The 21929-nt window shown below is 44.5% G+C and overlaps 1 protein-coding gene across 4 annotated transcripts in view; it reads left to right on the top strand.

Annotated features, from left to right (window-relative positions):
• Positions 1 to 21929, top strand: part of TAF1A (TATA-box binding protein associated factor, RNA polymerase I subunit A) — a 524191-nt gene that overhangs the window by 489081 nt on the left and 13181 nt on the right. For all 4 annotated transcript variants that reach the window (XM_069608604.1, XM_069608607.1, XM_069608605.1 and 1 more), the window contains one exon: positions 1991 to 2145. In XM_069608604.1, coding sequence (XP_069464705.1) covers positions 1991 to 2145 — 155 coding nt within the window. The remainder of the gene's footprint in view (positions 1 to 1990; positions 2146 to 21929) is intronic.

The raw sequence follows: 21929 nt of genomic DNA, 5'->3' as shown, positions 1-21929 counted from the left end.
CCCCAAGTACCCGTTAGGCGTTTATCTAACCTTAACACTGACCATTACGCAAACCAAAATGAAGATTTGCTGAACCATAAGTCAATAGTGAAATGTATCATTGCAGCATGTACCTCACAGTACTTAATTGTTTACAGCCAAACCCCTGTTGGTACTATGTATTTTGTGAACTTGCAGCATAATTAGTAGTTTAATTTCATTTATATAGAGAGGACTTTACTTGTGACTCACCAGACCAACTAATGCTGCATAACCATGTAACATTAACTAAGTGTTTGGTAAATTGTATAAAAGTGCTTAGGACACATTTTGAAGTCATTTAAAGCTTACACATAATGGACAAAATGCATTTCGTGTGAATATTAGATTTGCAGCATGTAAAAACAAGCTCCTTGTGCCACATAGAGAGCGCCTGCTTACTTGTTGAAGCCTGATACCCAGGAGCTGCTTTTAGTTGCTGCTCATCAAATCCTTTTCATCCCTGACCTGGCACAAATTTGAAGTGTCTTCTAATGTATAGTTGGATATACAGTGTTATATATTTTATGTACCACTCTGGCTTTCTGTTACCATCTCCCACTACGTTCCTGTGCATTGTTTGATTTCTTTTGACGATGATTGGCTACTAAAATGATAGCACAAATAGACAGTAACCGTGACTGAATGTGAGCCAGCTAGAGCATCCACTGAATCTGACTGAATGTGAGCCAGCTAGAGCATCCACTGAATGTGACTGAATGTGAGCCAGCTAGAGCACCCACTGAATGTGACTGAATGTGAGCCAGCTAGAGCACCCACTGAATGTGACTGAATGTGAGCCAGCTAGAGCATCCACTGAATGTGACTGAATGTGAGCCAGCTAGAGCACCCACTGAATGTGACTGAATGGGACTGAATGTGAGCCAGCTAGAGCGCCCACTGAATGTGAGCCATGTGACTGAATGTGAGCCAGCTAGAGCACCCACTGAATGTGAGCCAGCTAGAGCATCCACTGAATGTGACTGAATGTGAGCCAGCTAGAGCATCCACTGAATGTGACTGAATGTGAGCCAGCTAGAGCACCCACTGAATGTGACTGAATGTGAGCCAGCTAGAGCACCCACTGAATGTGACTGAATGTGAGCCAGCTAGAGCATCCACTGAATGTGACTGAATGTGAGCCAGCTAGAGCACCCACTGAATGTGACTGAATGGGACTGAATGTGAGCCAGCTAGAGCGCCCACTGAATGTGAGCCATGTGACTGAATGTGAGCCAGCTAGAGCACCCACTGAATGTGAGCCAGCTAGAGCATCCACTGAATGTGACTGAATGTGAGCCAGCTAGAGCATCCACTGAATGTGACTGAATGTGAGCCAGCTAGAGCACCCACTGAATGTGACTGAATGTGAGCCAGCTAGAGCACCCACTGAATGTGACTGAATGTGAGCCAGCTAGAGCATCCACTGAATGTGACTGAATGTGAGCCAGCTAGAGCACCCACTGAATGTGACTGAATGGGACTGAATGTGAGCCAGCTAGAGCGCCCACTGAATGTGAGCCATGTGACTGAATGTGAGCCAGCTAGAGCACCCACTGAATCTGACTGAATGTGAGCCAGCTAGAGCACCCACTGAATGTGACTGAATGTGAGCCAGCTAGAGCACCCACTGAATGTGACTGAATGTGAGCCAGCTAGAGCACCCACTGAATGTGACTGAATGTGAGCCAGCTAGAGCATCCACTGAATGTGACTGAATGTGAGCCAGCTAGAGCACCCACTGAATGTGACTGAATGGGACTGAATGTGAGCCAGCTAGAGCGCCCCCTGAATGTGAGCCATGTGACTGAATGTGAGCCAGCTAGAGCACCCACTGAATGTGAGCCAGCTAGAGCATCCACTGAATGTGACTGAATGTGAGCCAGCTAGAGCATCCACTGAATGTGAGCCAGCTAGAGCATCCACTGAATGTCGGTTACTCCTAATGTCTGTCTACTTTGTTCTGTCCTAGAAAGCACTCTGAATGGCTGCAGGCGGAGTGGAGTTCCAGGGAGGACTGGTGGCCAGCCTTCCACTTCAGCCACTACCTGGCGAAGAAGGATTGGCAGCAAAGTGAAAGGCTTGCAATGAAGAAAGCACTTGTGGCTGGAATCTTGTTGGGAAAAGGTCACATTTTTTTCTGTTCGCCATTTGAATTTTTAAGTCCTGCTGTGGTGTAACTGAAAATTAATTGCACCCCCTGCAAAATGTGTTGTTTCCACATGGCATACCACCAGTTATAGACCTACTCAGAAACGAGGACAAAAAGGACGCCATGATAAATTAATGCCCTCCCCCCCCATCTCAGGTGCTGCAGGATTGTTATGTTATTTCACCAAGCTGGCAATTTCCGCTGCAGCCCTTCAGGCATTTTCCTGTAGTTTAGATTAAAGAATTGCCACAACTTTTGTCCATCGATCAGGCACCATAGAAGATGTGCTCTTGTCTCCCCTTCCCCTTTTCTGAGTTCCGCAGGAGGTTATTTCTCCTCTGCAGTAAATCCAACTCTGCTCCCCCCCAGCCTCTCTCCCCCCACTCCTTTTCAATCTGAGCTCCCGGACCTCCCTTCCCTGTCTAATCTCTGTGCCCTATTTCCTGTTTTTGCTTCTTTGTCCTACTGCCACCCCCATGTTGGATACCTATCAAATGCATTCCCATTGCATCAGCAGTCTAGACTGCCATGGAAAGCACTTTCTCTCCCTTGAAGGAACACCAGAGTCATCTGGCAGAATTATCTTGCCTACTTTTGCCAACCAGGATCCTCCACTTTGACCCACCACCTGTACATACATGTGCATTCTATAAATGGTAATCTCTTTGTATGCCAACCCGTGCTCATTATTCTTGTATTGTGCCAGAAGCCACCTAGACCTAGGATTTCTCTGCCAGTCCATATGTCCTCATACACAGAGATTTTTGTCAAAACTCCTCTCACTACAAATAAAGACAAAACAACTACAACATTAAATCAACATTAATCTCCTCTGCATCAGAATTTCGCTGGGCCTTGTGGGAGGAGCCTCTGAAGTTCGATTCTGGGAGCATACTCAGGTCACTGTACCACTACTCTTCTGAAACATGATTTATCATAAATACAAGTCCTAAAGAATCGTATATTAGGTTGACACCAAAAAGCAGATTATCGGCCTAGCAACCAATAGCAACATTGGGTGCTTTTGATGGGCTTGTTTGGGAGTATTTTAAAAATGCAATGTGTTCCAAGAGCACTTATCAGCTTGCTGTAGGCTCAATGCTGCCTCTCTCTCAGCTGGATTGCCGGTGCCATTAATTGCTACATGGTTTCTGATCTTCTTGGAGAGAAATGACTGGCCAACACCTGAGGTGGTAGGTATGGTGTTGAGACCAAGTTGTACTCTGTACATTCAACCATGTACATGTGGAGGGGTCAGCCCCCTCACCTGCCTCTTGGGCAGAGCTGGCTTCGACAAACAGCCCGGCAAGCCTCCTGCCCCAGGTTCAGACATCCCCTATCCCTCCTTTTAATGCTATCTATAGTATTGTGTCCTATTAACACTGTGTATAGGCGCGTTACAAATGCCATATCATATTGTATCATATCATATTACTGTATCAATTTATTCTACATCTAATTGTGTGTTCATAGCTATTAAACTCAGCACAGGATGTACTGATAGTAGAACCCTGTGGTGGACACCTTGCAGTGGGCTTCAGGGGTGGGGGTTCTCTGGCTCCACCTCCTGGCATCTCTGCCGCACTCCACCTGTTTGCTGAGTGTATTTGAGTGACTCACAGAGCCGCACATGATATTGCATGCAGCCCAACTGAAACTACCACTCGGTTACAAACAGATCTATAGGTGAAGAGATTGGGGTAGGAATCTTCCTTATCACCACCCAGCCCCTGCCAACATTTGGAGCAAGGACATTCAAGAGGGCAGAGGAGAGAAATTTCACTTTTCCTTCATCTTTGTCTCCTTGCTGTGCATTACAACTGCAGCCTTGAGTAGAGGGATGGGTGAAGCCTGCTTTCACCTTCATGCTATCCCCTGCCTCTTCCTTTCCTCCTTTCCTCTGGTGGGAGCTTCCCAACAAGAATTATTTTCCTATTTCTTACCTGCAACTGATGAACTCCGAAGGTTACTTTTGCACCGATGCTGATGTTTTGATTACTACAGAATGGCCAGCTTCTAAAACAGAGCTCTGGTCTTCCAAGGGTCTAACTAGCTGAATGGCAGCATTGTTCCATTGGGAAGGTTGCTCAGTTTCGCTCTGATTTAAGCCCCTACCTCTCCCTCTACCATGCCAAACTCTCTGACCTGCAAGTGTTGGAGTTTGGCAAAGGAGGGTCAGACGCTGCAGTCCAGTAGAGCAACAGAGTGTTCATGAGCATACAGAGCGCTCTGAGATTAGCACCCAGCTATTCGCCTCTTCTGTCAAACACCTGCTCCTACATGACTTGCTTGCTTCTGTTTCTTCTCCTCTCTCACTTTTCATCTGTCTTCTTCCGCCAGCTTTTTTGCTGTGTGTAAGTGGAACATAAGCTTTTGCTTTTATGAAATAGCTATTTTGCTTTTTCGTGGCAAAAAGGTTTTATTTTTTTAGCTGATTTTCGGAGCGCATGGCGTTTCGGGCAAATGAAGGGCTTAATCCCCCTTAGCACTGCAGACATTCGAGCCATAGAGCTAAGGGCAATAAGACCAGCGTAAGCAGGCAGTGCCTACTTACAATGGTGCCACCACCGACCTCTGGTCGTATCCGGCATTATGGGCCCTCAAACCTTATTACATACCATTGTTCGGACTCTCGCCTTTAAGTTGGTCTTCAGGTTTCAAAACACCCACTATGCCGCTCAGCCCAGATCTATAAAGGCTCATTCAAATCCTTTGCGTTTACATTACGAACAAAGGAAACAAGAATGTTCTAATATTCGGCTGGATGAATTACCTCTGCCTAACAGCACTAAAGCAGAGATTCCGGTCCATATTGGTGCCAAAGACAAATCCATCCCATTTGCAGGCCACAACCTAAAAATGGTCACAACCTAATTGCCGAAAGTAAAGCACATGGAGCATTTATTTGATGTATTCCTACCGTAAAATCTACCCTGGGAATGTCTTGGTCAAGTGTAGAAACCCCTATCCATGCTTTCAAACACCCTACCACACCAGCATACCATCCACCAAGTAGCCTGGGTGAACCTTGTTGAGACACACCAGGGGTAATGCAATGTAATCCACACCAGGAAAAAAGTCCTAGAGTGCGTCCTCTTGAGGTTCAGGAACACATTGAAAATACTTTGAAGCACATGCAGTGGCCCTGGACACATACAGAATATGCCCTGTCGACATGATGTGCCAATTAAGACATTTCATGCTGGCCCACATGCAAACAATTCAGCAACTGAGGCAAAGCGTGAAGGCAGGTGGGCCCCAGGCATTTTGGATGATATCATCTTGAGATATTTGAGAACCAGTGGATAGAGAAGCCATCCCCTGAGGTGATCTCGAGAAGCAGCAAGAAATGCTGAATTGGGGAATTTGCTTGTAGTTTGGCCCTACAGGCCATCAGAATCAGACTACATCTTCATTACACCCATTGCGAACTCCAAACCAACTCCTTGTCTCCCGAACCTTCATTACCTTCCCACCCAACAGCATTCATGAGCAGACTTCCCTCCAGTACTCTGTTGTCTCAACAAGAGATACACGAGGGCATATTCTCACAAAGAAAATATAATCTCACTTAAATTACACATTCTGCCTAATATTAGTGCTAGTAGGCAACCACAAAGACCCACTGGCCAAGAGGTTTTAAAAGTGGTTAAAGGGCACATTTCTGGTGATGTGTAAACGCCTTGTCATGGATGATAAATCCTTTTATTCTTTATTTTCAGTTATTAGGTGGCGCCCTTGTGCCGTCTATAAGGCAACACTATTGGCTTAAAAAGAGAATCCAGGAGGGAGGGGGTGATGGCATAAAAGGAGGGCCACACAACCTGCAGGATCTCACCCAGTGCACGCCTAGGTGCTTTCTAAAGGGAGTGTGTTTTTAGCCCACTTGGTACCCATCCTCGCCCACAAGGGTCTCCTTTCACAGCAAGCTCTTCTGTTGTGGGGCCGTCATCATTATTTGAAGCAGTCTTCTGATAACCAATATATCAATTTCAGTTTTAAATCTGCTCCTGATGTAATATAAAGGTTTTAGGGAGTGTGCCTGTGGCCACTTGATTTATAAGCAATGTGTAGCACAACCAGATTGAACTTAAAAAAACATCCACTGTTCATTTAATGGCACACACTGCTTTCTACTGTTCTGATACTAGCTGGGGTGTCCTGATCGAATGGTGTCTCATGTGCCCTGGAGGATGTTGCTTGTGTCCTCATGTCGGCAAGTCTTGCTTCAGTTTGCTCTGGCATCTCATTTGCCCTGGCGAGAGTTGCTCTTGTCCTCTGGTCGGCAAGTCGTGCTGCTGTTTGTTGTGTTTCAGAAGCTCTTGATATTGAATTTCGCTTTGCGTCAGATGGAGCTTTTCCAAGTCATGCTTGTTTTTTGTGCAGCATGTTTGTCACTCAATGGGCCTCATTACGAGGTAGGAGGGCCATGGTGCTTTTAGCATTCCGGGTCCGAGTTCCCGAAATAGGGACTTACCGGGTCATTCCAACCTTGGAGGACCCGGTAAGTCCCCATTCCGGGAACCATTCCCCATTCCCATTCGAGCCCCCATAGGGCTCAATGGGAATGGGGATGGAGCAAATAACGGTACCGCAATTTGCGGTACCGTTATTAGCTCTGAAGTCCCTTAACGGTAAAACCAGGCGTTAAGGAAGGGACCCGCTAAGGGACCTTGGAATAGGGTGGTAAGGGATTACCGGCACCGGTGTCCTTACGGGTGCCGGTAATCCTTTACCACCTACCTCGTAATGAGGCCCAATGGCTTCAGCACATTTGAGAAAATGTCAAAGATTGATTGATTGATTGTGCTCTCTTCTCGTGAATGAACTTAAGTAAACTGTAACCTTGCTGTTTCCCATATTTGGAGTGGCGGATAAAAAAAAGTAACATTCTTTTTTTTTTGTTCCCTTTAAAAATGCTTTAATAAACAGTTTCGAACTGTATACAGTAGTAATGCATTTTAAAGGAATAACCAACATATCGAACATTTTGCTTCAGACACTTTTCCAAATTTTGCCACCTTCTAGTACCTACTGTAGTGAATCGGGGTGAGCATCAGTAAATTAGGGTTTCTACGGAGTGAATTTTCTGCATCCAAACATAGACTACAATCATGCCCCAGACAAATGAGGAATCCATACAAAGGTTGGTAGCAGTGGGTTCAACGTTGTGGATTTGTATAGCCGGACTAACATACACACATACATACATTCAGCTTTATATATAAAGATAGGAATAACATTGGTTCAGCTTTATATATAAAGATCGGAATAAGCATGCATGGGCAGCTGTGGCAACCTGGTTTGTGTTCCATTCAAGAACATAGCAGTTGTATTGTCCATAGGTCAGTGCAATTTGATTTGTACATCTCACTGCATGATTTCCAGTTTTGCACGCTTGCAGCAGTTTAATGTCAATATAGATGTTTTAAAGTGTTTACCGTTTATTTAAATTTTTACACTAAGATACAAAATAGAAACAATAACATACAAACAGGATAAAATTCATATCACCGAAATATACAACAAATATAAAACATAATAAAAGTGATCGCTGTTGAAATTATTACATAACCCTAATTAAATAATGAACCAAAGCAATGTTATTCAAGTTCATATTCCCACTCATCAAGCGTTCCCAGAAACTCTGAATCAATATATCCTAGTAGCTATTTACAAACTTCTCAAATAATTGAAATAAAAATGAATCTGACACCTCGGATAAATGACATCTTAAGCATGCTCCCTGTTAAGATACCAAGAAGGATTTTCAAGGAGGTCGATAGAATTTTGCAAACCTCCGAGGCTCGCGATTTGGAAACTTCAACTCCCATTAAACTTGGGGGGGGGGGGGGGGGGGGAGGAACTTGCCTAACTTCCTAGATTACTATTTATCATTCTCCGCTCGCCACTTGTGCAAGGTTGTTGACTCTATCAATGATCAGTCTGAACAGTCCAATCTGTTGTCTTGGGAGTGTGGTGCGGTTTCCCAGCTAGACCCTAAAGCCCTGCTAACTTCTAAAATATGCAAATCCAGAATGACCAGTGCACTCACTTCGTTTTTGCAAGACTGCAGGTGTGAACTCTCGAGCCGTATGGGTACTGATCCCTACTTACACCCAGATGCCTCCATTTGGAATAACCCAGCATTGAAATACCAGGGTAAGTCCCTCTTTTGGACAGAATGGTTTGTGGCTGGTATAAAATATTTTAAAGATTTGTTTGAAGGTGGCAATTGGATGCCGTACACTCAACTTGCACGGATGTATGACATGACAGACTGTTCATTTGCTGAATATAGGAAATTGAAGATTATAATTTCAGCTTGTGTTGAGGTGCCACAATTGACTATTCAAAGTACTGCTTGGGCAGATATTGAGATATGCTCGAGTGCAGCACACCCTGCTTCCACCATGTACGGATTCATGAAAGCTAATCGGAAAGGAGATCCAAGGCTGCCGACCATTTGGACAGAGGAATTAGGAGATGATGTTGGCTTGAGATGTTGGCGTAAGTGCTGTGAAAACACTCGTCTGGTGAGTTTGGATTGGGTCCTCAGAGCTTCTCAAACACAATTTCTATCTAGGGCCTATTGGACTCCGGAGAGGTTGTTCAGGAGGCAGCTGTTGGACACTGATCTATGTTGGAAGTGTAAATGCTCCAGAGGTTCCCTTGGTCACTTGCTTTGGTCTTGCAGTTCTGGGCAAAGGTTTGTGAACGATTGAGTTTAGTCTAAAACATTGCAATTCCAATGAATGCCTCTTTATTCATTTTAGGTGATATTTCTTTGCTGGATGAAATTGACTTTGGCAGGAAAGTTTGGTTCTTGCACGCATGCATGGTTGCTAAAAAAAATAATATTGAGGTCTTGGAAATCAAGTCATTCCTTTAATATTGATGATTGGGTGGAGGAGCTTCTTACTGTCTCAACGTATGAAAAAGCCATTTACAAGAACAAGTATGAAATTGACAAATTTTGGGACATTTGGCGCTATTTTCTTGATGCCTATGGTTGAGTTTGGACTTTTGTTCAAGAATGATGTATCCCTAGCTTTGTATATTATTGTTATGTATATTTACTTATAGTTTTATACAATGTTTTTCTAATATTCTTGTATCTGCTGCATGGTTATTAACATTTGTGATTTTTTCTGTCTTTGGCTTCGATGTTTTCTTTCTTTTTCCTTTCTTCCTTTTCTTTTTCTTCTCTCCCCTTCTTACACTTCTATTCTTTCTCTTGTACTGGGTATTTAGTGATAGTTTATGATGAACTGCTTAGTATGTTTTGACTTTGATTGACTAGGAGCATGATTTAAAGATTAATACCATATTTTGTTATTATTTGCTGTTGTGAAAATAAAAACAAATTGAAAAAAGTAAAAATAATTGAAATCGAAGAGACGAAATGGCAGGACACTCAATCACCCAGTGCTTTAGCGATTCACATTGCTTCCTATCTTTACAAAGACGTAAAGTCAAAGATTCCATGGAGAGGCCCCTAATGGGCCCTGAGCTGTGCAAGGTGCCAATAGATTAAAGCAGAAATACATATACACTTGACAGAAAAAACGGTCTTGAAAGTGTGTAAGGCACTTGGGAAGAGTTCCAGGAGGTCTGTGCCATCTTGCCCAGATGCCTCCATTTGGAATAACCCAACTCATTCCATTGAATCTTGGTCCCGACCCCATTCAGTCAATTTAATTGACTTGTAAATTCTAGTGCGATTATACACTAACATTTACCTACCGGAGTCTATATCGTGAGGAACCAGGAATGAGACACGGACAGAGAGGACTATTCAAATAATAAAAGGGGTTGTTTGGGGAAATGTCTTACTGTCCCTACCTCAACCAAAAACTAAGGGCCTTTCCTATGTCAAGATGTCCAGAGCAAACAAATACCGTGTCTCTGAATTCTTATCCTAGCCCTCGCATACTAAAACTAACTCTAAGGAGTTAAGGGTATTGTCTCTGGCTTGAAAAGTGCAAGTTCAACAAAAAGTACAACTCCCATAAAATACTTCCACTTCGATGGTATTCACAGTTCTTGGGTTTTAGGGAGAATGTTCAGTTCTTATGCCAGTTCCCCTGAACCAGAGAGACCGCCAGCACTTTTGCAGGACTTCTAGGATTGTTTGCTTTCTTCTCCTGAATTAGTGGGACCATTTACTACTCACTCATTATTTTTGCTCTGAGATGGGAACCCTATGTTTCTGATACTGTAATTCTTTTTACTTTCAATGGAGTCATGCTTTCCACAAGTATTTCACTACAGGCATCTGTAATGGATTATTACAGCACCAGGCACCCTATGCGCAGTGTTGCTAGGGAGTCCCTTGGGCTTCTCTTTTTATGTTCTTATTACTTTTCCACGAGAACTACTGTTATCAAGGAAAGTAGGATGTTGTTCATCTTACTCCACTTTCTTTTTGTGGGACCAGCACACACCACCCTATGTGGCGTGCTGAGGGGTTACACTGTTAACTCCTTTCCCACCGCTCCTGTAACTTGTATAGTTCCAGTAACAGACAAACCTAAATGGCTGGTGGCAGTGGATACTTTTCTACCATTTTTGTGTTTGTTACTTGCAGATTGTTTCCACTACTGCAGTACAGCACCCATGGGTGACCATTGTCCCAAAAAGGCCCCAGTCCTCTCATCCCCATATTCTGTATCTGTGTTCCTTGTTGGCCCTTTTACCATTCCAGGTGCGGATGGGTCCTCTTTGAGTTTTGCATGACAGGTCCATAAGACTGAATGAATGGGTTCCTGCAGTCCAGGCAAGGCTTTTGGGATAGAAGGCTAAGTCGTCCACTGGAACTGAAGCTCTGAAGAATAACACTTCAACAGATGCCCGTAGCACCTCCAGTAACTGCAGATTCACTGCTGAAGTACCACTGCTGTCCTGACCCAGTTTCTTTTATCGGGAAGCTCTGCCAAGGGCGACTTCCTCCTCTGAGCTGGTGGGCATAACCAGCCTGAAGACACTCCTCAATGTGAGCAATCTCCGACGGCCTACGGCCTTCCTGGGATGCAGAATCCTAATACCTGGGGTACCTCGACCACCTTGAAGTGCATTGCATTACCTTGCCGTTGACGAATCTCGCTGGAACTTCGGATGCACAAATTCTCGCCCAGAGTCCCCTCACCATAGTACAGGACCGAGAAAATCTGAAGATTCCAACCGGCAGTGATCATTAGCTACTGGTGCTGAGAAAAGGGCGCCAAAACCACGAACCAACGCAGGAGGAAGAAGAATTGTTTGCTGGCGAGTCCCTCTCTTGACTACTGCTGCAGGAGCTCATCCAGGTTCCCCCTTTTGTCACCTTAACCAAGTACTAGAAGACCGGGTTACGTCCGTGTATCCAGAAGGCATCCAGATGCATCATCTTCTACACTCTGGGGCTCTTAATAAACTTATCTTGAGAAGTTTGAGTCGCTCCTTTGCTTTTGGAGTTTCTACTCCAAACTCCAAACACTGTTTCTACTGTTTGAGTGTTCACTCATTTTCAGTTCTCCAGGCCGAACTGCCTGTGCCCCTCCAGGAAGGCTTTTCCTAAGCTCCTGAACTTTTACAAAGACCAACTAACTTGTTACATACCTGTGCTAAGATGATTTCCATCAGAACTGTTGCTTTCCCATTGGCATTGCTGTTTCCCTTACAGTAAATCTTCTAATCCTTTTGGCTTTGGCATAGCTTGTTTCCCTCCAAAACCTGAACTCCTTTCTTTTTAGGGAAACTACTGCCTAAGCCTTATAAGAGTTGCTACAGTATTGCTTACCTGTAATTGTTGCTCTTTACATTTTTGAGCTGACTTATTACCTAATAATGCAGAGTCGCTTTTTTACTTAACTGACTGACATCACCCTGTGTGTGGATAAGAAAAGTACATAACAATGTACTCACCTGCTTTATTTTTCGTTATTCTAAATGTATGTTTGATATTGTTAGTTGGTACAATATTACTTTAGTTTATAACTGCAGTGTGTGTGTATATAAAATAAACCACTATTTTTGATACAACTTTAAAAAAAATCAAAACTTTTTTTATTGGCATTTCAACAATACAACCCACCAACAGATTGCCCAGTGTGACTCAGAGAAAACCCTATCACACGTGCAGATTGCAACCTCTATGCTTGTCCGTCCATGCAATCAGTTCTCCACATGTCTTCTTTGCTTGCAGCGGTGCCACTCTCTGGGACAGTCTTCCTCCCCAGAAACGCTACGCTCCCTGCCGTGCAGTGCCCTCCTCCCGCCAAACCCCAACAAATGAGAAAACTGCCAACTATGCATGCTTCCCCTGTGTCCCGCCCGCCCCTGCCTTTATACCCCATTGCCCCCTACTACGCACCCTTGTCACGTTCCGCTCTCATGCTTCATATGTTCGGTCTGTGGCAACCTAGCTAGGCTTAATCGGGGCCAATAATCTGAACGCGCAAACATCCTTTGGACCAGTGCATTCCACGCTCAAATACCATCACAGCCTTTGTTCTGTCCACTTCGCACCGCTCTGTGCCACACCACAGTCCCTGCCTCTGCCGATTTCTTCAAACCTCCCCTCCACTGATTTCCCTGCCATGGCAATCCTACGCTTAGCTAGGACACAAATGAGGTCTTTCATTCTAGAGATATGTCTCATTCTGCCTACGTTTGAACAGCCCCAGTAAGCCCACCTCAGGCGGCCACTCATGCATATTATTTATCCCCGCTCTCTGGACTCTGTCAGCTATGCCCTGCCAGAACCTAGGAACTACCGGGCATGACCAGAACATGTGTTGTATGTCTGACAGAGTGTCCTCACACCTCAGGCCTTTCTGCTCCCCATCTCCTGTAAATAATGAAATGGGGTGTGGTTTCATATATGCGCTATGGGTGACCTGCAGCTGTGTTAACTTGAATCTGGCATTCCTCGACACCTTCCTCTTATACAACAGCACTCTAGCCCATTCCCCATCTGTTAAAGCACGCCCAATGTCCTCCTTCCACTTGGCCCTTCCCGGAGCTCCGGCTTACTGAGTGAGTCCAATATTAATTCATAAAGCCTGGAGATAACATTGCAGCCCTTCGTCAAGTCATATATCGTGTCTAGCATGGCGTCCCCAGTAATCCCCTTTCTCGCTGCTGGCCATCTACTCACAACCATCCTGTCCACCCTGTGATGTGTCGGGAACTGTCTCGCCGGGATATCATACTGCTCGTCAATTTAGGGAAGCTCTGCAGTACCCCTTCTTGGTTCAGATACCCGAATGTAATTATCCTGTATGGTTCCCAGTGTTGTCTGATAGTGTGGACCTCTTCCCACCTCCTGCCACAAACTGCTGCTAGGGGTATATTAGTAGAGTATGGGTCCTGTCGTCCCACCATCTTCCACATTCTGTGCTACAATGCTTGTCCCAGAGTCAATATTTTTGATAGAACTACAAGTGTTTAAGTGTTTCTTTGGGTCTATGTATGTCCTGATTTCACTGTACTGATTTACAGCTCACATTCCTCCTCTTAAGATAAGGCTGTCTGCTCTGCCACTTTAGCAACCTTGGGTAGTACAGGCCTACATTAGAAGTTGGGGCCCTAAAACCAAGGGATAGGTCTTGTAGAGCTCAATACCAATTGGACTTTAGAAACACTTTCCGAACACTGGGAATGGCTCCCTTCCCTAGATTTCTTTCCAGCAAAACAAATAGTTCAAAAAAAAACTCAAGTTCCTTGTAGCCCATAACCCTCTCCTCTTGGTGTTGCAATTTACTGTAGTAGTAGTTCAAAATCCTAACTGCATGAATCTTCCGTAGGATTGTTCTTTGACAGTGTAACAAATACAAAAAAAAATCCTAGGGCATGTATCTTCCTTGGGATTCTCTTTGCAAAGTTCCACTATTTGCATGTGGGTCCCAGACTCACATAACACCTGGTGTACTCCCCTGCCAGGTTCCTTCAAAAGTGCCTCGTTTACTATCCTGCTGTGGCTTCTCACAAAAGTTCACAAGTGCCTGCTTTACTGTCCGGCCGGGGCGTCTCACAAAAGTTCACACGTGCTGGGTTTACAATATTGCCAGGGCTTCTCACAAAAGTTCACAGGTTTCTCAGTTTGGGGTGTGGGTCTTAGACTAACACCAGACTTCAGCCTGTGCCATTCTTTTCATGCCCAATGGGTTAGCGACCCTCCCCTTACCAGCGTGTTACTTTTGTCACCTCTTCCGTGGTGCGTGGCACTTGCGGTGAAGCTCCCCGGCATCCCACTTTCCCCAGCTGGGCTCACTGGCTATATGTGGCTTCATCGCGAGCTTCCATGTATGCTGCAATTCGCCAGCAGATTGTAGAAGTGTCCCGGCCTTTCTCTGCTGTTCGCCTGGCTTCAGAGTTCTGGGGACAGCGTTCTGCTGTCACTGCCTTTGCAGTGTGAGAGTTCTGACTCTCCCGCTTCTTCTTCCCAGCAGTATCGGCAGTCCTTCAGCGTTTGGGAGCACTTGGTTTCCTTTATCCTCATCCACGGGTCTAGCAGGTCAAGGGATGAAGATTGGGGATGGTGCGTGGAGGGACGCACATGTGCAATATAGTTCCGTCTAATAAAGAGCATGTGTTTTTTTAAGTCGCCACTTTCTGACCCGCCTGCATGCAGGCATACCCAACCAGTTGTGAAGGAGGGACTAAGAGAACCTGAATTGCCATGAAGGTATTTATTTTTCAGATTTTTACTTTCAAAATGTCCTGGCGAAAAAATGCTTTGGACTTCATAGTTCAAATCCCAATTGTCCCTGTGAGAAACCGGAGGCTGGTTTCACATATAGACCCCATCGCTTCTTTGTTGAGGTGGCCAGGGCATGGCCATCGCCTTTGGAATCAGACCCTGGTGGTGGACACTGCTGGAGGATCACCTGCATAGGGGGTGGAATGCAGTATTTCCCCCCCTTTTGTCTGACACGCCCCTACCCGATATCCCCTCTGTCTTTGGAGGTTATTGTAAGCAGAATCCTGTCGTACCCCAACTCTTTAACTTACAAAATGAAAAGAGAACACCATGGGAAATCAAACCATCTTTTGACCCTTAAAAGTAACCTAGTCCCCCCTCTTCTAACACAGAGGACATTTAAAACATCCCTCCTTTTCAGACGTGACCGTACAAGAACTATCTACCGTCACGACAGGAAACTACAACTCCCATAATTCCCTTACCCCACTGAGTTACCCATGTACTACAACTAGAATTAATACCTCTAGTAATATGCAGTGGCTCTGCCCCACTGTGACCAAGCCGGGTCAAGTGCTCAATCACAATCACACCCATTCTGCCTTTAAAGGACAAATTTTCCATCACAACTCCCCCTCCCCAATTTCGATAATCACTAAGAAGAAGAGGAGGTGACTAAGAAGAATAGAGATTACTGAAAACCACACTAAGAGACAGAAAACAGACTGCCCCATGTTAATACTGGACTGTCCCACTAATAGTCAGGGAAGGACAGGCAGACCCAGCCCAGAACTCACACCTGCAGCTTTTTAAAGAAACTTGGGTGTATAAAAGGTGGAGTTCCTGGCAGAACAGAGAGCAGCAGTTGGGACAACATGATGGGAGGCTGTGCGGCTGAGTGCAGGGGTAACTGAAGGGATGACTCAATAGAGGGTCAGGTCTGTGGGCTATGAATAGATTCATTCTAGGGGGGGCATCCTGTCTGTAGTAGTTACTGATTTCATTATTTGGATGCAAATTAATTTAACTGTGTCAAAAACATCCACGGCCCATATTGCTTTATGCCATGTAATGAACCAACGTACAATATATAAACACACACTATATTTTAGTACTGTAGTTTAGCTTTTTATACTGCTGTTTGTTTTTTTTTAAATTAATTTAAGGTTTATAAAAACAGCAATCTTTCTGTTATAGAAATTCAACCACACTTATTTTGACAAAGGGTGACATGGCTAATTCCCTCTGCAAAAGAGTCCCAAGTCAAATGGTGGAAAACAAAAAACAAAAGTGGACAGCATAAAGGAGAGGTCCACAATGTTCATTAGATAATGCACATTGTGGACCCCTTCTCAATCCCAGCCCCACTTGTTACTTGGCCCAAGGAAAAGTGAGACGCCGGAAAGCTGACCCAGTGTGGCTGGAGGCTTGCCACCTGGAGAGAGAGCCAAAAAGCGAGGAGAGCTGCTCGAGGCAGGCCAGATGCAGGCCAGTGCTGCTTTCCCTGGGTGGATGTTGATCCCCGGGAGACAGAGGGGCAGGTGGTGAGACCCTGACCTCCGATCTGGGAGTGGTGAGTCTTTTTCCGACAGCGTTGCGTGGCCGGTGAACTTCTGAGTGAGGGGGAAACCTGGCACGTGTGTGAGGCTGAAGCTGGAACCTGTCAGAAATATATGAACTTTTCTTGTGAGCATGAAATCCACTATTTAACCATCAGGAAAGGTGCATTATGGGACATATAGTGGAAATACAACCTCGAAGACGTCTGCCCCTTACACTTGTGAACTGTTTATAGATGCTACAGAGTAACATAGTGGTCTGGCATAGTGAAAGTGCCCAAACGAAAATATGTTTAGACTAACATTTAAAGACTGTGAGAAACTGTGAATTGAAAGGATTGGAAGTTTAGGGGAAGGAAACTCATACCAATGTTGTGAGTGCGAGGTCTGAGCCCGACTGAGGGAGACCTACAGGACCTTTTAAATCTTGTGAAAGGGCCAAGCCCGACTGAGGGACACCTGTAAATAAACATTGTGCTTTGAAAAGTCTGCGCCCAACTGAAGGTGACCTACGTGAACTTTGTGTTTTAAAAGGGTCTGAGCCTGACCGAGAGAGACCTATTCAGACTTTGTGCTTAAAAGGGGTCCGAACCCGACCGAGGGCGACCCAATATGAACTGTGAACCTCAGACTTGAGAACTTTAAGATCCTAAAGAGAAGGAACTTTGTTTTGTGTGTGCCCAAGCATTCTGCGAATGAGAGACTTTGTTTTGGAAAGAGACATTGTCGCGGAAGGCCCTGCCTTATGTCCTGAACTACATCCTCGAGCCGATGAAGCGAGAGAGTGTTCCAAAGCCTGAGTGTGTCACCTTGTCTCATGATGAAAACGTGGGGAAGGGAACTCCACTGTTCAGTCATCCTCGCACACACTTTCTTGAACACTGTTTTCTCTCGCATACACCCTCACACATTTGTTATAGCGTAAGGATTGGGAATAGTTTTTTTTAGTATAGGTCATTTTGATTTGACAAGACACTACTAGGACTGTGTTATTTATTATATGATGGTGAGCCTGCTCCCATCCTTAGATATAGGGCTAGATGGGTGTTCTACCATCTTTGCTAAATAAACACCCTTGAACTGTGCCTCATTTGTGTCTATCTTGATCCATGATACCATGCCTTCCTTACAACCCTGATGTCCAGCTTTACTCCTTGGACTCTCCTGTCGACTTACCAGCTATTCTCCCTCTTCTTACCCATGATTCAGGTGCAGTTCTATGGGATATCTGCCACGAGCCTGATCAGATTATCGCCAGTTTTTACTTTCTCGCTGTGTGCTCTCTCCTGGCTTCACAGGTGATGGTGGGTTTCTCTAGGGAACTAAGCTCAATTATTGCAGTTCATCCTTTCCTTCTTCTGGTCTCTTCCCATGATCCTTGTTCTCAGCGTTGACAGGAATGATAGCAGATATCCAGTGGGTACTCTGCTGCTGTCACCAGTGCTTGGATCTTCTTCTGTAGTTAAGACCGCAGTGCAATGTGTTAGGTTCCCACTCTTGTCGCTGATGCTACACATGGTATTCCCCCCCCCCCCACATGGCTTTTTCCAGCAGGTTGATGACCCCAACCATACCTCTAAACTGAGTTTTTCAGTCGGGGTTTGTGCTGCAGGCTGCACCATCTGACTCCAGCCATGGACAAAAGAAGTCAGAGTTTTTTTGTGGCCAAATTCAGACGGGGGTTCCTCCAATATTCTTAATGTACACCAGGGCAATCCAGGCTCCCACCCTACCTCTCCCTAGTTTATGGAGTTGGATGCATTCTGACATTCTTTTTAAAATGGATAATAGTGCATTTTCAAACCAGCTTCAAGTGAGGACACCTCGTGTGAAAAACTAGTTTAAGACAACAAACTTGGTATGCCCACCAGTGGCATGCACTGGTAAGCTAGGAGGAACAGTTGTGGATATCATGGGTCAGATAGTGCAGCCCGCAGCGTCTTCTGCCAATGTACGGGCTGCAATGTAATTTCCCTTTAGACATTCCTTTAGTACTCAAACTTAGAATGTTCTTTAGATGATATAAATGTGTATTTTTATCAGAGACTGGCACTCTGACTATATTATGCAGAATCCCTTTCCAGTCCCACTAATAATGGGCTTTGTTGACCAATGGTTTGTATAATACTCCAAGACATGCGTCTGGAGGTGTCTAGGCAAACTGAACTAACCTCATTTTTCGAATTTTACTGCCTTTTCGGAGTACAAATGGTACAAAAGGAAACTCGTTTTTGAACACCAGTTTCTATTAACAATAACACAGAAGATGGAATTTGCTCCCAAGTTATCCTCGGATGGGTCAGTTTAGCTCCCAAAAACACATTCTTCGAGAGCCCAGAATCTTGTTGCAAAAGATATTGTAAAAGATGCTCAACCACAAGTGGTGGGCAGCCAAAGGTTCCACCACAGATAATGCAATATCCCGAATGTTGAGGGAGACCAACGCAGCACAAAATCTCAGACTCTACTTCAGAAAGTGGTTTACATATGTGATAAATGGCACCCAAAGACCATGGTGCCATGCAGATCCTGCAGTGGCAAGATGTCCCAGATCATCGGGGGTCCTGTCTGATGCCTGCTTTACTCCTTGCACGTTGCTGTTTTGTAAGCTCCACCATGTTGCTTCGGTCTGCAGACCAGAACCAAGCATCCAGGTCTGAGGACGATGACACAAACCTACGTGAGACAAAGGTGCCTTCCATCAAAGAGGAAGTGTTCCATGTCTATCATCAACAGCCTAAATACGAGATGGCATAGTGCTCGCATATACCCATTGATGACTTGATAGATTTGGTATCCAGTGATAGTATTGGAGGAAATTATAAAGAATTAATTTACAAAGATGAAAAGATATTGCAAGAAATAACAGAGTGGGTAAAAAATACCTAAAAGCAGAAAAAATATATCGAAATAAAGAAAAGAAAATGTAATAATAGGGGTGGGTTTTAGGTGTAAAAACAAAAAGAAAAAAACAGATTTAAGTTAAAATTTTGATAAAGAGGAAGGAGACTAGGAGAGTTTAAGAGTAGGAGAGGTAAAGGGGGCTCGGGGATCCCCCATCCCCTGAAAATAGGTATTTTTACAATGTGCAGTGTAAAAGGCATTTCAATAAGTTATAACTGTTCTGTTTATGGTTCTATTGTGATTATATGTTTGCGAGATTTTGTATCAATTATTAATCATTGTTTGACTAGTGCTGGACTGACTACTGAGCTGTTCTTTAGTGTGCTTAGTTCTTTTCTTTTTTGTTTAGTGTTCTCACTTTGTGGAAAGTGTCCAGGAGGTTCAAGTTGACATCACAGATGATGATGCTTTCTTGGATTGATTCTGGAGATATAGCACCACAACTTAACGAATGATTAAAAATATGCTTTGATTTGTACTGAATTGCAAATTATTCCAGGTGGAGCAATTGCTTTGTTATATCTACTAGTGCCATATGGCACTGAAGAGTAGCATTCCACATGCGAGGCAAGGTGCAGTAAGTAACTTGGCTGGCATCATAAAGGAAGTATAAAAGACCCTTGGTGGGGGTCAATTTTAATGGCCACAAAGAAAACTAAATAAGGACAGGTTCTCATTGGCATAGATCTGCTCTTACCAAATCAGGAAATCCATGAGGAAAGACACATCACACCCACAGTCAATGGCCTGATTGCAGATTAATCGGGAACACAGTCTCTCCAAATCTAGACCAGATACTAACATCTAAATCAGGTCAAGGAATTGCACCACATTCTGACAGTAATTCGCAGCAGAAACAGATGTAAAGCACCAATATTTCGAGGCACAGGCCCCAGATAACTGGACGCATCGAGAAGTATCTCTGTCCATCTAGGCCACAATTTAGATTTTGAATACTAACCCAGCAAACTTCCTTTCCCTAACACCCACAACCAGCGACACAACAAGAAGTGAATGTGTAAGAACAGGGAAGTGCCCATGGTGAAATAGATGGAGCAAATAGATGGAGCTTACTAAAGCATTTCAGCCTGTATGGGACCTGGAAAGAAACTGAGAAGAAATAATCCATATAGATCTTTCTAGGCTCTCTGGATGGAGTCAGGTCAGTGGAAGATGTTTCTCAACCAGATGCATCAAGGGACCTTTCAAGTCAACACAACCTTTTCTGCCACCGCCGCCATATCTGTAGAGTGGTTTTGTACAAAAGGTCTACTACGCAGAGGGATGCAAATTGTTCTCCCAGCATCTCTGTTTATGGTTGTTTTGCTAAACCTTGAGGGGCATCAATGGGTCAGCAAGGCCCAAAGCATTCCTGCAAGAAGAGGTCTAATTCAAGGACGGTAAACTGGGAAAAGTGATAGTCATCTGTGTCTCCTGTTGGGCTACTGGCTCTCCAGATCATCCTTAACCCATTTGCACTTATCAGCAAGAATTCACACAGTGGGGAAATGTCAATTCAGATTATTGTTCATTACCTGGAGGTGCGCATTTATTGGTAGTAATAGGTGACTATTCTAGATATCTAGTTTTAGAAGTTAGTGTTATCCACCCATGTGGATCATGTGATCTCGAAACAGATGAAGATTCTGGCACCGGGCATGCAGTACACCAGGCAATAAAAAACGGGCAATGGGCCACCTTTCCAATGCAGAGAACTTCAGAACTACCTAGACCACCTTGGTGTCATACATACCTGCATCAACAGATGCCAACCTCTGGCAAATGTGCATGCTGAGAGTTCTTTGTATTGGTTAAGAACTTGAACTATGCAGGTTTCTGAGAAATATAATACTCTCCACTTCTTCACTTGTGCCCAGGCAACCCTCCTTAATCATTGCCCTCTTACATCGACAATACCTGCACTTGCCCCCTTGACTCCTAGTGAACGAGTCAACTGGGCAAAAGAAGGAAAAGAGAATGAGGAGGAAATGAGTAAATGACTATCAGACAACTTGACAAGGAGTTGCCCATCCTGCACTTGACACCAAATCCTGCTACAAAACGGACACCCGTATGAAGCAAGTGATACTGTTGAGACAACCCTGCTGAATGTCACTAACACAAAAGGAAAGATGTTAACTGTAAAGATACCCCTAACCCCTCCACCCCCCCCCCCCCCAGCTTGGTCACTCGCACTGGGTCTACACAAGACACTTTACATTGTTACATTACATATTTTAAAAAGTTGGCAGTTCATCATTAGTGGATAGTTGGAAAGTGCAAAGTCCCAGAGTACCTGCTCAGTCAGTTCAGCAGGTTCAGTCTGGTCAGAAAATATCAGGCGGATCGTCCAACCTGTCAGACTCCCAGGTGCCCTATACCGTTCTGACACACTGCCGTATGGAGCCCATGAAGGGTGTCTGGTGAGTTGCCTCCTGAGCCTGCTACCTTGACCAGAGGCCAGGGGTCACTATACGGTCTACGTGATAATTGTAATTCCTTAGCAACTGAAAGACTTCTTGTTGCTGGTCATGGTGCATTACAGGTCTGATGGGTGACTTACGTTAACTTGAGTTTTATTTTTTCGTGTTGATAAATGTTAATTTCTCCA

Source organism: Ambystoma mexicanum, chromosome 4q (genome assembly GCF_040938575.1).
Source record: "Ambystoma mexicanum isolate Mex_15411 chromosome 4q, UKY_AmexF1_1, whole genome shotgun sequence".
NCBI classification, from domain to species: domain Eukaryota; kingdom Metazoa; phylum Chordata; class Amphibia; order Caudata; family Ambystomatidae; genus Ambystoma; species Ambystoma mexicanum.
Note: the sequence above shows the minus strand (reverse complement) of the source record. Positions and strands in the feature narration are given on the sequence as shown.